Source organism: Phoxinus phoxinus, assembly GCF_949152265.1.
Source record: "Phoxinus phoxinus genome assembly, chromosome: 21".
In the NCBI taxonomy this organism is placed as follows: Eukaryota; Metazoa; Chordata; class Actinopteri; order Cypriniformes; family Leuciscidae; genus Phoxinus; species Phoxinus phoxinus.
Genome location: NC_136896.1, coordinates 14098347 through 14112504, shown reverse-complemented (window position 1 = coordinate 14112504; position 14158 = coordinate 14098347). Strand labels below are relative to the sequence as shown.

The 14158-nt window shown below is 36.7% G+C and overlaps 1 protein-coding gene across 36 annotated transcripts in view; it reads left to right on the top strand.

Moving 5' to 3' along the window:
- svila (supervillin a) overlaps positions 1-14158 on the top strand; it is a 68792-nt gene that overhangs the window by 10445 nt on the left and 44189 nt on the right. For 25 of the 36 annotated variants that reach the window (XR_013795803.1, XR_013795804.1, XM_079596296.1 and 22 more), the window contains exons 1-3: positions 7165-7541; positions 11534-11594; positions 12124-12206. Coding sequence is in view for 26 of the 36 variants with exons in the window: in XM_079596296.1 (XP_079452422.1) it covers positions 7487-7541; positions 11534-11594; positions 12124-12206 (199 nt within the window). In the remaining 10 variants the exon portion in view is untranslated. Of the gene's footprint in view, positions 1-493; positions 698-7164; positions 7542-11533; positions 11595-12123; positions 12207-14158 lie in introns of those variants that run through there. The other 11 variants (XM_079596303.1, XM_079596305.1, XM_079596304.1 and 8 more) reach the window with 2 other exon arrangements.

Genomic DNA, 14158 nt, shown 5'->3' with positions numbered 1-14158 from the left:
TGGATTATTAAAGTATTGATAGAGACAAATAAAACATTTATTATGTACCAAATTTCAAATGCTGCTCTTTTTTACCTTCTAATTATCGAAGAATTCTGAAGAAAGTGTATCACACTTTCCACAAAAAACATGAAGCAGGTATACAAGGTTTTTATATCCCTGCTTAATATTTTTGTGGAAAGCGTGATGTATTTATTTCAGAAAGCTTCGTGTTTTATACTTTTATTACTGCAATCTGCATTCATGCTCGCACATCACACCAGTTTGTCAAACTTCACTTTGTCCTTGAGCTTTTATATCACATGATCACTTTTCCACTACTCTCCTCCCTGTCAGTCTGTGAGGCCTGCTATGGCATGACTGTGGTGGGAAAGCACCGTGCTATATTTGAATACCTCTGATGTCTGTCTTCTTGACAGATCTTTAGCTGCCACACAGTACTCCTGTAGAGGGGGTGTGACTGACAGTGAAGGGGAGTGTGTGTGTGTGTGCCAGTACCACATGGCCCTCTGCTGTCCTCCCTTCTTCCTGTTGCTTGTTCACTCTCTGACCTTCTCCAGAGCTGATACGTCTCCTCTGAAGAGCAGCGAATACTTCCATCCTTAATATTACTCTATTTATCCCTTTCACTTTTGAAACGCAGTGACTGTAGTCCAGTTTTCCCAGTGAGGTGCATCTGAAAACCGTTACTGCTATAGTAAGTAGTTTGGACATATATATTTTGTATTCCTATATTGAACTAAGTATGTGGTGTTTGAAGTTTGAGACTTTTAGAATGGTGAAATATAAAAAAGCATGGACTTTTAATGAATTATAAGATGTAGTGTGTGTACATTTTAATGAACCCAGAATCCCAGTATCTGGTTTATCTTTACTGTAAGTAAAGTGGGTCAGTATCAGTGACTGTGAGTGCAAAGAGACAGTGTCCATTAAGACTGAGTGAACTTTGATATGAGGCAGACACAGAAAGACAGCAGAAAGTGCTTATAGACTGCAGAACTGAGTGGTCTTGAATCCTAAAGGGTATTTGTTACCTCCCATTACTGACAAATTTCTAATACTTCATTCTAGGCAAGAATGTATTTTGGACTGTGTGAAGTTGCTATAAATGCTTTTTAAGCATCATAGCGGGGAGGTCAATACTGTATTTAGCTTGTTCCAAGTCTGAAAGCTGAAAAATGTATATGGAGGTAAGAAGCCATGAGGGCACATACAAATTTGATTTGTTCTTCACTACCCATTGTGTGTGTGCAGTTTGACAGTTGGTGGAAAGAAACAGAAATGGTGTCTGATGGAGTAAATGTATTTATAAATTACAACTTATTAATTTGTACAGAGGAATACATGTTGTATATATTTGCTTAAAGCTCATTTGAATGCCCTCTCACTACACCATGTGCATTCATTGAAAGCCTGTTTCAATAGGTGCTTTTGTACATAACCACTATTTGTGAATCATTGACCTTAGATTATAGATGCAGCCATATTGTTTTTCTGACCAGTTACCACTTTCTGTTGTGTATCCTTTAATGGTGTGTGTGTGTGTGCCTGTATATGTGTGCGGGCAGTAAGCCTAAATAACGATGCCTCATGCTTTACAGCTGTTCAGTGACCCCACCTGCTCTCTCTCCATCACTTCTCTGACCAAAATAGACCCACACAAATGGCAGATACACATTACAAACAATATTTTCTGTACAACATGAGGTCAGAAGAGGAAATTAGGCTTTTAGGCTTATACCCATATGCAGTCAAATGTGATTAGGATGTGAAAACACATTTTGTACTGCTGGATAAGCTTTTAAGCTAAGTAAATATCTCCACACCGCAATATCATTTTCCATTGAGTATATTTGTGTCTGTAGTTTTTAATAGCATGACTTGCGTGTTAGCTGTAAATTAACTGCCTTATGCTAAATATACTCACTCTAACTTAATAAGCTCAACTGCTTAACAATGACTTATTATCTGGCTTAAGGATAATTCTCTGTGCTTTCTGTCACTGTATTACAAAATTCACAGGCGTGATGTGTCACAGCAGTGTTTAGCTGTTTAGTCAAGTTTGTATTCAAAAGACATTGAACGCTAAGAACAGAACACAGGATTGCTGAGATGCTTGAACTATTTTTAACTTGACAGGTTATTAAAAATAATGTTTATTCTGTGATGCGCTGAACAGCTAAAGACATCATTCTGACGTGTGTACGCTACAGTTAAATTCGGTAAGATTTTTTTTTTTTTTTTATGCTCTTCAAGGCTGCATTTTCAATTTGAATATACTTTTTAAAATGCAATTTATTCCTGTGATGGCAATGCTAAAAAATTTAGCATCCATTACTCAAGTCTTCAGTGTCACATGATCCTTCTGAAATCATTCTATTATGCCATAATTTGGTGCTCAAGAAACCATTCTTATTATTAATGTTGAATGCAGCTGGTTAATATTTTTGTGGAAAAAATATTAAGCAGCCCCTGGATTCCTTGATGAATAGAAAGTAAAAAAAAAAAACGTATTTGAAATGGAAATCTTTTGTAACATAATGCACTTCTTCTTTACTATCACTTTTTAATCAATTCGATGTGTTCTTGCTGAAAAAAGTATTGTCTGACCCCAAACTTTTGAACAATAGTGTACATTATAGCACAACTTTTTGGGTAAGTGTTGTCTTCTGTATATTAATTTACTATACACTTAAACTTGTTTATATTTTCTGTAAACTAGAGTTGAAAACCCTGGTTGAAACGGTTGGCTTCATTTAGAAGATGACTTGTAATTGGTGCCCTAGATATCTAGTGAAGGTTATGCACTGTATACACACGCACAGACACACACACACACACACGCACAGACACACACACACACACACACACACACACACACAAACACACGGTGCAGCTACATTGACACCGCCCAGCCGTTCAGACAAAGGAAAGTAAGACGAGGTGTCAGCCACTCAGAAAACACATTCCCTTTTTAGGATGTGTGTGTGTGTGGTAATTTTAGGTAAATGTGATGTGGAATGAGTGGACAGTAGGCTTGCTGTGATAGTCGGTGTTAAACAGCCCCCCACCATCCCTTAAATATTTTTTTACAGTTATAAAAAATAATTTAGTTCAGAGTCTAAACGAGTCTGCTCAATTCAGCGTGAGCCGGTGTTGTTGTCATGCGTCGATTAGCCGGTGGGAAAATTTCCCTAACCGTCACATCCCCAGTAGACCGTTTTCTGACCTACTACTGGACCCTAATCAGGTGACCAATGAGTGGTTGAAACCAGACTCCGTGAGCGTTTTACCAGTCACCTGCCAATCTCAGGACTTTGATCATATATCAAGCACTCTAGAAGTCATACTGGTTAAATGGAGCAGAATGCCTCTATGGGTCATCGGTTCATTCCTTTGTTACAGTCTGAGATTTCATTCTGCTACATCAATTACAGGGGTGTAGTGAACACGGAGTAACTGATGCAGCGTGATTCCTTGGCATATTATTCACATTCCACCTAATGATTCACGTTTCTAGCATAAACATAAACGGAATTATTTGTGCCTGAGGATTCCTGCCATTAATCAGTTGATTCATTAATCTATTTAATATAGATCTTCATTAAGTTTAGCATTGCTTTTTTATTTATTTAGCGTCATTACCTGAAATGGCTTTCATCAAATGGGCTCCTTTAGATCTGTAAACTCTGGTAAGGTTATTCTACTTTATTACTGAATGTAGCAGGGAACAATATATACATACAGTATTTCTAAAACTGGACTCTCTTTGGAAAAAGACAGATACTATTCTAAAGAGATGCAGTTCAACTTTATTTTTATAATCCAGTGCAAGAGAAGGCAGCACATTGTGACATACTGTAATATGCAGAATATTTCAGACTTGTCTGGTTTCATTTAGAAGATAAGTTAGATCTATTAGAAAACAAAGTCAGAATAGCTTAAACTTCCTTGCCAGGATTTGTTTTTCTGGCATGAGACACTGAAAGTTGATATGTGTGGAAGTCAGAGCCAAGCTGAACATGAGTTATAGTATATGATGTTAACTTTATCAAGAGAGCCCAGACACGCAGCCTCTTTGGTTTAGTTCTCTGCTAGTCATATTTGACCCTTTCCATCTTATTAATTGTTAAAACTGATATTTTGTTGATATCTTTTCCCATATGTTACCTTTTCTGAAAGCAGATTTCCTTTAATTTCTGCTGGGACATTTGCCATTTACTGTTTGATAAATGGTAGATGCTGATGCTAAAGTTCTACTAACTACAAACTGTGGCCAGTTATTTTTTTTTAATTTATGGGGGGGGAAAAAAAATGAAAAAACAGGAAACTATCATGTGTTTTTTTTTTTTTTTTTTTTTAAATCTGGATTTAAGCTTAGACCATTTACATGGGCTTTTGGATTAAGTTGTCTCATAATTCCTCTTTATATCTGTTTGCTTGAGTTTATTGTCACCATTAACCACTTGAATCTTTATTTACAACTGTAGCGAGCAGATGGTGCTAAACCAAGCCCAACAGTGTGAGCTGTAAATACTGAGCACATGTGCATGCGATGGTGTCATTAGATGGTGTGTTTTGGATTTGGAAGGGCTGATGTCATATTTGTGGTATTTGTCATCTGAGAAAGCAGACTGGTCTCTGAGGAACTAGTAGATTACATTATGTGTAATGACAAGGCAGTGCACATGCCCTTCTCGAGAGTCACATGGTGATGTCATCCCTATTCAGCCTTTAGTTAAGACAAGAACTCAAGTGCTGATTATCTTAGATATTAGTTCAGTCTCTGGAATGTCTTTGATTTCCTGATCATGGTCTGTGATGAATCTTATCTCCAGCAGATACTGATGCGCCCTATCTTGAATTGGGCCTATAATTGTGTCAAGAACAACAGCAGCTGGTTTTTGTGGCCACTTGAGACACTCATTGACACATTCTTGATTTTTGATGGGTTTCAGTCTCGGGCCATCCTTAAGGGTGTGTGTTTGTGTATGAGGATGATAGGTATTGCAGTGGAAACATTGCAGTCAGGATAATAGGCCAGAAATAGTGCAGGGCAAATGCCATTCTGCATGTACATAAGTGTTCAAATGCCCTGCTTGCTCGATTGCACACTGAGGTTGTTTCTCTCTGCTGCTGTGTGCTCTCCTCCCTATTCCACACTGGCCTCATTCTCTAATGTCTCGCCGCCTTTACACTGCCTCCCTGGGTCCTTTTCTTTTGTGTCCCAGTTGTCCATTTTTCAATAAAAAAATGTCCCCGTGTAAATTGACCTTGTCAATTTAGCCTCTGTTCGTTTTTGGGATATGTTTATGGTTGTGTCCTGCAGTGGACTGGCCGTCCGTCCAGGGTGTTTCCTTGGCTAAGGCTCCAGCATCATATGGATCTTACATAGGATAAGCGATTTGGAAATTGTATGGATGGTTTTTGTCACATATTTGCTTTGTCACAGATTTTTAATGAACATTCAGTTTTTGCTATACGTAGTTTCCATAAATCCTCTGGGTCGTACTGGGAACTCTGTTGCGTTGTGAACCGCTTATGTTCATGCATGGCTTATAAAAGAAAGGAGAATTGTGATATTACCGGCAATATTTTAAAGGCCCTTTCATATTTTTTCAAGTTGCTTTTAAAGTTACAAAAGTTTAGCTTAAATCTTTATTATATTATAAACTATGGTTCCAAAGTTTGGGGTTTGTAAGTTTTTGATTTAGAAAGAAATTAATAAGTTAAAGGGATAGTTTACTTTAAAATGAAAATTCTGTCATCATATACTCCCCCTCAAGTTGTTTCAAACCTGTATGAATTTATTTCTTCTGCTGAACACAAAGGAAGATATTTTGAAGAATGTCGGTAACCAAACAGTTAACTGGTCCCATTGACTGCCATAGTATTTTCTTTCTTTTTTTTTTTCTTTTTTTTACACTATGGCAGCTCAAACAACTTGAGGGTGAGTATATGATGACAGAATTTAACTATCCCTTTAAGTTTAACACAGCAAGGAGACATTCAATTTCAATTGATCAAAAGTGACAAGGGAATTTATATTACCAAAAATATACATTTTTAAATAAATGCTTATTTTTTAACTTGAAAAAATGTATCACAAATTTCCACAATAATATTAAGCATCACAAAACTGTTTTCAACATTGATAATTATAAAAAAAATCTGTTTCTTGGATACTAAATCATCAAATTAGAGTTAGGCCTATTTCTGAAGGATCATGTGACAATGACAGTAATGACTGCTGAAAATTCAGCTTTGCCATCACAGAAATAAATTACGTACATTTTAAAATACATTTAAATAGTTATTTTAAATTGCAATTATAATATAATAATATTACATTTGAATTTAAGTTGCTTTAGCACTCTTCCACTATCCATTATTTGACCGTTTTATATTTTCTCTCTTTATACTATTATCCAGCAGACTTCAGCAGTCTGACTGTTTGTCTTCCTCATCAAACGGGTGACTTTATTGCATGAGAATTTCTGAGTTTGGCTGCTGTTATGGATATGTTGTCTCATTTGAACCCCGGAGCGAACAGATGCACACAGTCCGAGTAATTCTTTTGAAATTCACCAGTAATCCTGAGAAGAAATTCAAGCAATGAAGCCCCCCCCCCCCCCCCCCCCAACACATACACTAGGGACCAGGATAGTAAAAATGAAAAATCTAAACCTATTTAACACGCAGCATCATCTGTTGATATTGGGAAAACAGAACGGGAAAGACCTGATGAGTCCATAATTCAAGTGGTTTTTCTTGTCCACACATCGTCTATTATTTTGTCCCTCCTTTGAGCACTTAGCACAACAATATGACTTGGCAAGTTATGTTCTCCATGGCAGAGATCTTGCTTTTCCACTCTCTCCTTCTCTAAGTACCACGCATATGTCATTGCTAAGAGACGATTGGAATTTCTTGTTCCTTTGAGGCACTTATCTTCTCTTACTTTCTCACCCTTTCAGCTGTCCTAAAAGCTAAACACACATCCACTGTATGCAGCTGCTAGTGCACACAACCGCTACTGTCTGACTGTTGTCCTCCATCTCTCTCCCCTTTATATCTTTCTCTCTCCCTCCTCGTCCCCCAGCCTCAGTATTGTTAATCTGATTAGCAGTGAGTAGCATTAGCACCGTAGTTACCTTGCTAGCATTTAGCAGTAGCCATGCAGACAGCGAGAGGCTCTCCGTCAGCATAGTGTCATAGTGTTGGAGAGATACTGTTCTCCTCCTCCTCTCGCAGCATTTCTCTCTCTCTCTCTTTCTCTCCACCTCCCTTCTCTGGCTGTCCCAGGACTGCTGCAGCTAACTCCGCATCACCTTGCAGTTCAGACACTGCTGCCTTTCTGCAGTCCTCTCTCTCTTTCTCCTATTTTCCTCCTCTCTTTGGTCCTTCACTATTCCCTCCGCCCCCACACCTTTCTGGTCACTTTCTTTTCTTATCAGTCATCCACTCCTTGTGTTATTCTATCAATATGTACCGGAACCCCTGGATCTTCAACTATATCAACCATGTCAAGTTGTGCCAAGGTGAGTAAATGGCAGTGGGGGTGGGACAGAACAGGACAGGCCCACTACGTCTCTGTTAATGCTGCTTGGATTTTAACGGTGCTATAGCCTCCCAGGACAGAAGTATTCAGGACAAGGGACTCGCTGACTAAAAAAGAGAACTGAGGCATTTTGAAGCAGAGCAAATGTCGTCTCTTTTGCATACTGTGGTTTAGATATGAATGTTTTCAATAGTTTAAATTCTGTAGTTGGGTCTGTTAGTCAGTTTAAGAGAGTTTGACGCACAGTATTGCTTTTTAATGGTTTTGTTTTGGACTGTGCACTTGCGTAACGGCACATTCTTTTCCATTTATCCTGTGTGTTCTTAGTTAAATGGTGCATTTTCACATTTATAACAGGTGTTTGTGTCCAGCAATGCGCTCTTAGACATATATTTTATACATAAAATGCATTTAACATGTTCAATTTGCTTTAATTTATAGTGGAAGTGTCCTAGTCAGTGTTTTGACTGCTTTAAATGTAAATGGGTTAATGCGTAAATGTGTGAATGGGTTTTAGAGATTCCCCTTCACCTAATTCCCCCTTTCCTGGAGTGCAGACACCAGCTGTCTTTTTTTTAAGACTCTTATGATCTCCCTCTCTGTCTGTGTAACGCTAAATAACAGTTTGAACATTCTTCAATGCCATTCAAAAGAGTCAGTTGATCTAGTATTAAAACATAAAGCGCCATTTAAAAAATAATGATTTAAGTGATGCCATACATATGCACAATGGCACACTTCCTGTGTCCACATTGGCTAATCCTATTCCTCTTGAAGACTAATCCTTTATTAGCGGAGACAAGTGCTAACACCTCACTGCCACATTTTGCCACAGTGTTTTCCTATTTAACAGGTTTCATCATGCAAGTGTGTTTTGAATTCATGACTAGCATTACTTGCTGACTTTCATGTAGTTTTATCACTTGAAGTGATTTAGGCAGTATGTTTAAAAAAAATGTTAAAAAAAGAAGAAATTAATACTTTTTCAAGAAGATTTAAATTTGCATTAAATCATTTAGCAGACGCTTTAATCCAAAGTATTGCACTTAAAAAAGCAAAAAATTACCAGTAATACAAAGTTTCAGTCATCATTCAAGAAAAAGCAAGGATGCATTAAATTGATCAAAAGCAGCAGTAAATAAGTTTATAATATGAAATATTTATATTTCAAATACATTTTGTTCATCAAAGCATCCTGAAAAAGTCACGATTTTCACAAAAATATTAAGCAACTCAACCGGTTTCAATATTGATAAAAATAAATTTATCGTGAGCATATTTGAATGATTTCTGAAGGATCATGTGACCCTGCAGACTGGAGTAATGGCTGCGGAAATTTTAGCTTTGCAATCACAGGATTAAATTATATTTTAAAATATATTAATATAGCAATTGTAATTATTTCTTTTTTTTTTTTTTTTTTTTTTTACAGTATTTTTGATCAAATAAATGCAGTCTTGGTGAGCATAAGAGGCTTCTTTCAAAAACGTTGAAAATTTGACTGACCCCAAACTTTTGAATAAATTCTTGTTAATAAATATCAAAGTAGTTTATTATTGATAAATATAACTTAATCAAATGCATGTATTCTATTAAATTTTACACAATTTAAATCTAATTGCATAGTTTATTAATAAAATAAATATGAAATTAAAGTTATACTTATAACTTATTTTAAGTTACGTTATTTACTTGCATTGTGGTAAACGTTTTCTAAATGTGCCTTCATAAACTGACAATCGTTGTAAGCCTTGGATTTATGATCTGGTCATATGACCAAAGTACAGGCTTTGACTTGCTTCAGCTGTATCACCTCCATGTGCTTTATCTGCGACTAATGCCAGATATCAATGACTGAACCCTATATGCTAGTTTATCAGTCACCATATTATTTGATACTGACTGTGCTGGAAAACAGGTGTGTGATATGCTGGAACATAAAATGAACCTGAACAGGTTTGAGAGCTGTGCGATCAGCTTCAGTGTGATGCTTGTTGTAGATCAGAGAGGTATTTTGGTGTGTCACAGGGCTGTGGAATAACATGCATGCCTTTTAAAGTGCTGTAAATGTCACACTTGACTGTCTGATTAGCATCTGGACTTAAGAGGGCACAGAGCCAGTGTTTTCTGGGTGTCTGTTAGCGGTGGGTGCTCTCAAGCAGACCATGCAATGCACATAATGAGTGCTCAGGGAAATTGAAGTGATCAATCTACTTTATCTGCATTACTAACTGTCAGTTTGCTTGATGGTTTTGTGTTTTTGTTCCTGCTTCTGCATGGGAAACATTGTCATTAACTTTTCATTTACCCTGTAGTGTTAATTTACTATAAGGACATTGGAAAATCTGTCAACGATTTGTTTTTAATGCTGGCATCATTAATCACTTATAGTTTGCCTGAACAGCAATAGCTTTGTAGTTGAATGATCCCAGATGCAACAATAAACATCAGTATCAAATGGTACACAAAGATATAGCCTCAGTGCAGTGTACCAGAACAGTGATTTTTGTCATTTTTTGCATTATTTTGCCTCCACCCAGTTTCGTAAGTGTATTTCCTCTTTCCTTCCAAAATGTTCCTGTTCTCTCTTTCATTCCCCCTTCAGTTGATGTTGTCTCATCCGCAAGGCCCTGTGACTGAAGTAAGAGGAGATTTTTATGCGCTGAGGAATGTTTTTAGCAGATACTCATCCCAGCTGTGAAAACTCGCTCCGTACCGCTTTTCACTTTCTCTTCTCAAATAGTGTTTGTAGAGGAGGAAATGACATCTAACCACAGTCCTTAATGTGTATTAACATATTTGAATATAATTTTTTTAGATGTCAGAAAGGTTGTTTGGTCTCTATGAATGTGTGGTAAGGCTATTGATCTGTGGGTAAAGTGGAAACACATGTTCTGGTCTCCGATCCCTCTGTGAGGCTCAGATGTCAGATCTTCTTCTCCATGTGCTTATTCACATGATAACAACAGTATTATATGTGAATATTCTAACAAAACATTGTTAAATTATTAATCCCTTCAGAGTAATATATTTTTTCTCTTGTTTTGAAGGGATGCTTGTATATTGGTTATTATCACCATATTGGTTATCGGACATTATTTGATATATTATTTTAGTTTAGATATTTTTTTTATTTTATAAAAAAAAAAATCCGCCTAATTGGTAAGAGTATCTCCTTGTTCTTCACAAGCATCACAATTTATACATTCACAACACTTTTTTATTTATTTATAATAATAATAATGTTATTGATTTTATATTATCCCTTTATTTACCTTTAAAATATACATGATGTAAAATGAATATTTATTATTAGTATTAATTCATTATCACTGTATTGCTACATTCTTTTTATTGTCTAAAGGCCCTTGCACACGAGTCCGAAATTTTCGCACGTAAAAAAAAAATACGACCTCACGTTATGTCAATCATGCACACTGCCTCCGAAACGTTCATCCGTCATAAAACAATTTGAATCGGGTTCGATTTTAAAAATATATATTTTTTTTTCCCTCATTTTTCGCATCTTTAGCAAGCAGTTTGAATGGTGTTTTGACAATTCAGAGCCACTGAATCACGAATACGAATTTCGGACTCAGTGTGCAAGGAACTTTACACTTGATGATAATGGAGGTCTGTGAGTGTTTTGTGCATAATTTTATGGATGTAGATGAGATACAGATGACTTTATGCATTACATGGTAGTCACTTTGACTAACAAAACTGTTGAAACAGCATTCAGCACGTGGGCCCAGGCAGTTGACTCTGTGCATACAGATGTGCCTATGTGTGCATACAGAAATACGTCTGTTCAGCTATGGACACAGCACCATGTTGACGTCCATGAAATGGATACTATTGTTTTCGTTCCTGCCCTTCACATGGGGCCTTTGAAACATCTTTCGCTGATCACTCCTGTCACCAGCAGGAGTATTTGTAGTCTGAAGGCTGTGCTTTCTTTTGTGTGCACAGGCCTCACAGGAGAAACAGCCCCTAAAGTTGGCAGTACCAAACTACAACGGAGAGCTCTTAGGTAAGATCCTTATTTTTATGCAAATATGTAGAATGTTTATATAACTTGGGTTTTGATTTACTGTACACTTTTTGTGGAAAATATCCACACCAACAGTATCTCAGTCTTGTATAAGGTTTGAACAAATTTAAGAGGACTGTTATGTGTACCTGTTGTGTACAGATGTAGTCATGCGTTTTAAAATGGTGTATTCACTTGAAAACTGGGATGTCTACACTTTTAGATAAATATGTGACATTTATTCTCCCAGCTAATTATATATTTTTTTTGCTCCTTTCTTGAATGCTGTGACCTTATTTCCTGTCAGGAAAATATTTTCTCTTAAAAAAAACAAGAATCCAGTTATAAATAGAAAAGTGAGGATATTGTATTTCACATTTTCTTTGGGATGAAACTGTTATATCTGCCAAGATTCAGATGCCTTTTCATGTGCTGCTTCTACATAATCAGGCAATACTGAGACCTCTTCTGTTTCTGTTGTATTATATGCAAAATATATTTAAATTTAACGTTGGCTCACTCTGTCCAGCTTCCAGAAAGAGTTCTCGTTTGAGGAGAAAGACGAGGGAACCAACAAAGTAGATGTCAGTCTGCTGGGAAATACACCCAAGGGTAAGTACAAAATGCATAAACACTTCAGGTGCGTGGTTCTTTATCATGGCTATTATATACTTTATAATTATATAAAATATTATATTAAGTACTTACACAGTGAAGACTCTCACTAAATTAGCAGTCAGTCAGGTGCTCTGTCATATACTTAGCAAGATTCAGTTGACTTCTGCACTTTTTGAATGGTCAATAATTTTAATTCAAAGGTTCAATCCCAAAGAGGATTTGAACACTAAATGATCACTTTGGTTCAGGCCCACTTAATTTTAGGAGGGCTGTCCCTGATATATTGTATATACATGAGACATTTTGTATTCACATTAGATGACAACTGTCTGCTAAAATAGCAAGCAACAAATGATGTAATAGTGCCTTGATCAAAGTTCTTACAAGTTGCTTCAAGACTGTATGTTGTTTCACTTAGCATTGTCTTGATGGGTGCTGGACACATGTGCTAGGGGGGATGGGACACTGATGACCTATATTTGGTCTGCTTGGGGCCACCTGTTGTTGGGCAAGTTGTCTTCCTTATTGGCCCTGAAAATGTGATAGTTGTGTGAAAGAGAGTAGGTGAACAGGATTTTGTGGGGCTCTCGCATGAGCAGCCTGCTTCTGGTAAGCCCCAAAAAGACACTTTAGCATTTTTTAAAATCATATTCTGTCTTTAAGTTATTATAAACAATGTTGTTACATTGTTACGTTTACCCAGTGGTACAGGGATGACGTCAAAAACAGGAAGACTAATTCACCAGTGGTTTCTTTAAGATTTTCCTATCGGGTTTCATAATGGGGGTTTTCCATTCATGAGTAAAATAAAGTGCAGAAGTCAACTGAATCTTGCTAAGTATATGACAGAGCACCTGACTGACTGCTAGTTTAGTGAGAGTCTTCACTGTGTAAGTACTTTATAATTATATAAAATATTATATTAAGTATATAATAGCCATGATAAAGAACCACGCACCTGAAGTGAAACTTATATTTGGTTTGGCTCCATTCTGGTACATAACACTTTTCACCATCCAATTAATTCCTGATGGATGAAATCAAGTCACTCTGAGAAATATTTTTTGTTATGATAAAACTGATTGTGGTTAGCAATCCACCTTGAATTGTGAAATCTGATCAAAAGCTAACAATTTGAATCTCTCTCTCTCTCATTTATTTATTTATTAATTTGATGAGGTAACAGTAGGTGTTCCCATTTCAAAAAACCTCATGACAGTGGTTAGTCTTGGCTAAAAGTTTGTTTCCCATTCACTTTGCTGACATGCAGCTTTTAGAGTTGTGTAATCCTGGCTGGTTAGAATCTGGTCTGTCTACTGTCAGAATCATGGTGGGCCCCCCCCACTTGATTTAAAACATGACAACTTGAACACACTCATGCTGTGTTATCTTCAATGCATTGTAAATGTCTGATTAAATTAATAAAAATACAATAAATACAAAAATCTTTTAAATTAACTGTATTAAAGAATTAAAGGCACTTATTTCACTTGTTGTTTTGTTCACTTATTTTGTTCACTTGTGTACTTTATCCCAAAAGCTTCCAACAATGTTTAAATCCAGAGAAATTTGCAATTTTAAACAGTGTAACATCCCCCCTCATTGCGTCGCCTGTCAATGAAGTCATGCACATTATCCTTGGTTTTTGCTTTTACTGCAGTAGAAACCATGGCAATACAGTCAGTCTCATGAAAAAATGCTGTTGTTGTTGCTTCTAGCATGCCACTCTGCTGTTTCTAGCAAGCCGTTGCGATATGCATATTGTGATTGATATTTCAATAATTTCGATATATCATGCAGCCTTTAATCAGCAGTAGAGGTAAAGACGTCAACTCCCATCATTCGCTCCTTCAGTGTCATCAAGCTATACGGCTGTTATTGTTTTGAACGTGACCTCTAGCGTCGAAAATTACATTTTGTGCCTTTCAGCTAAGCAATTAGTTGTA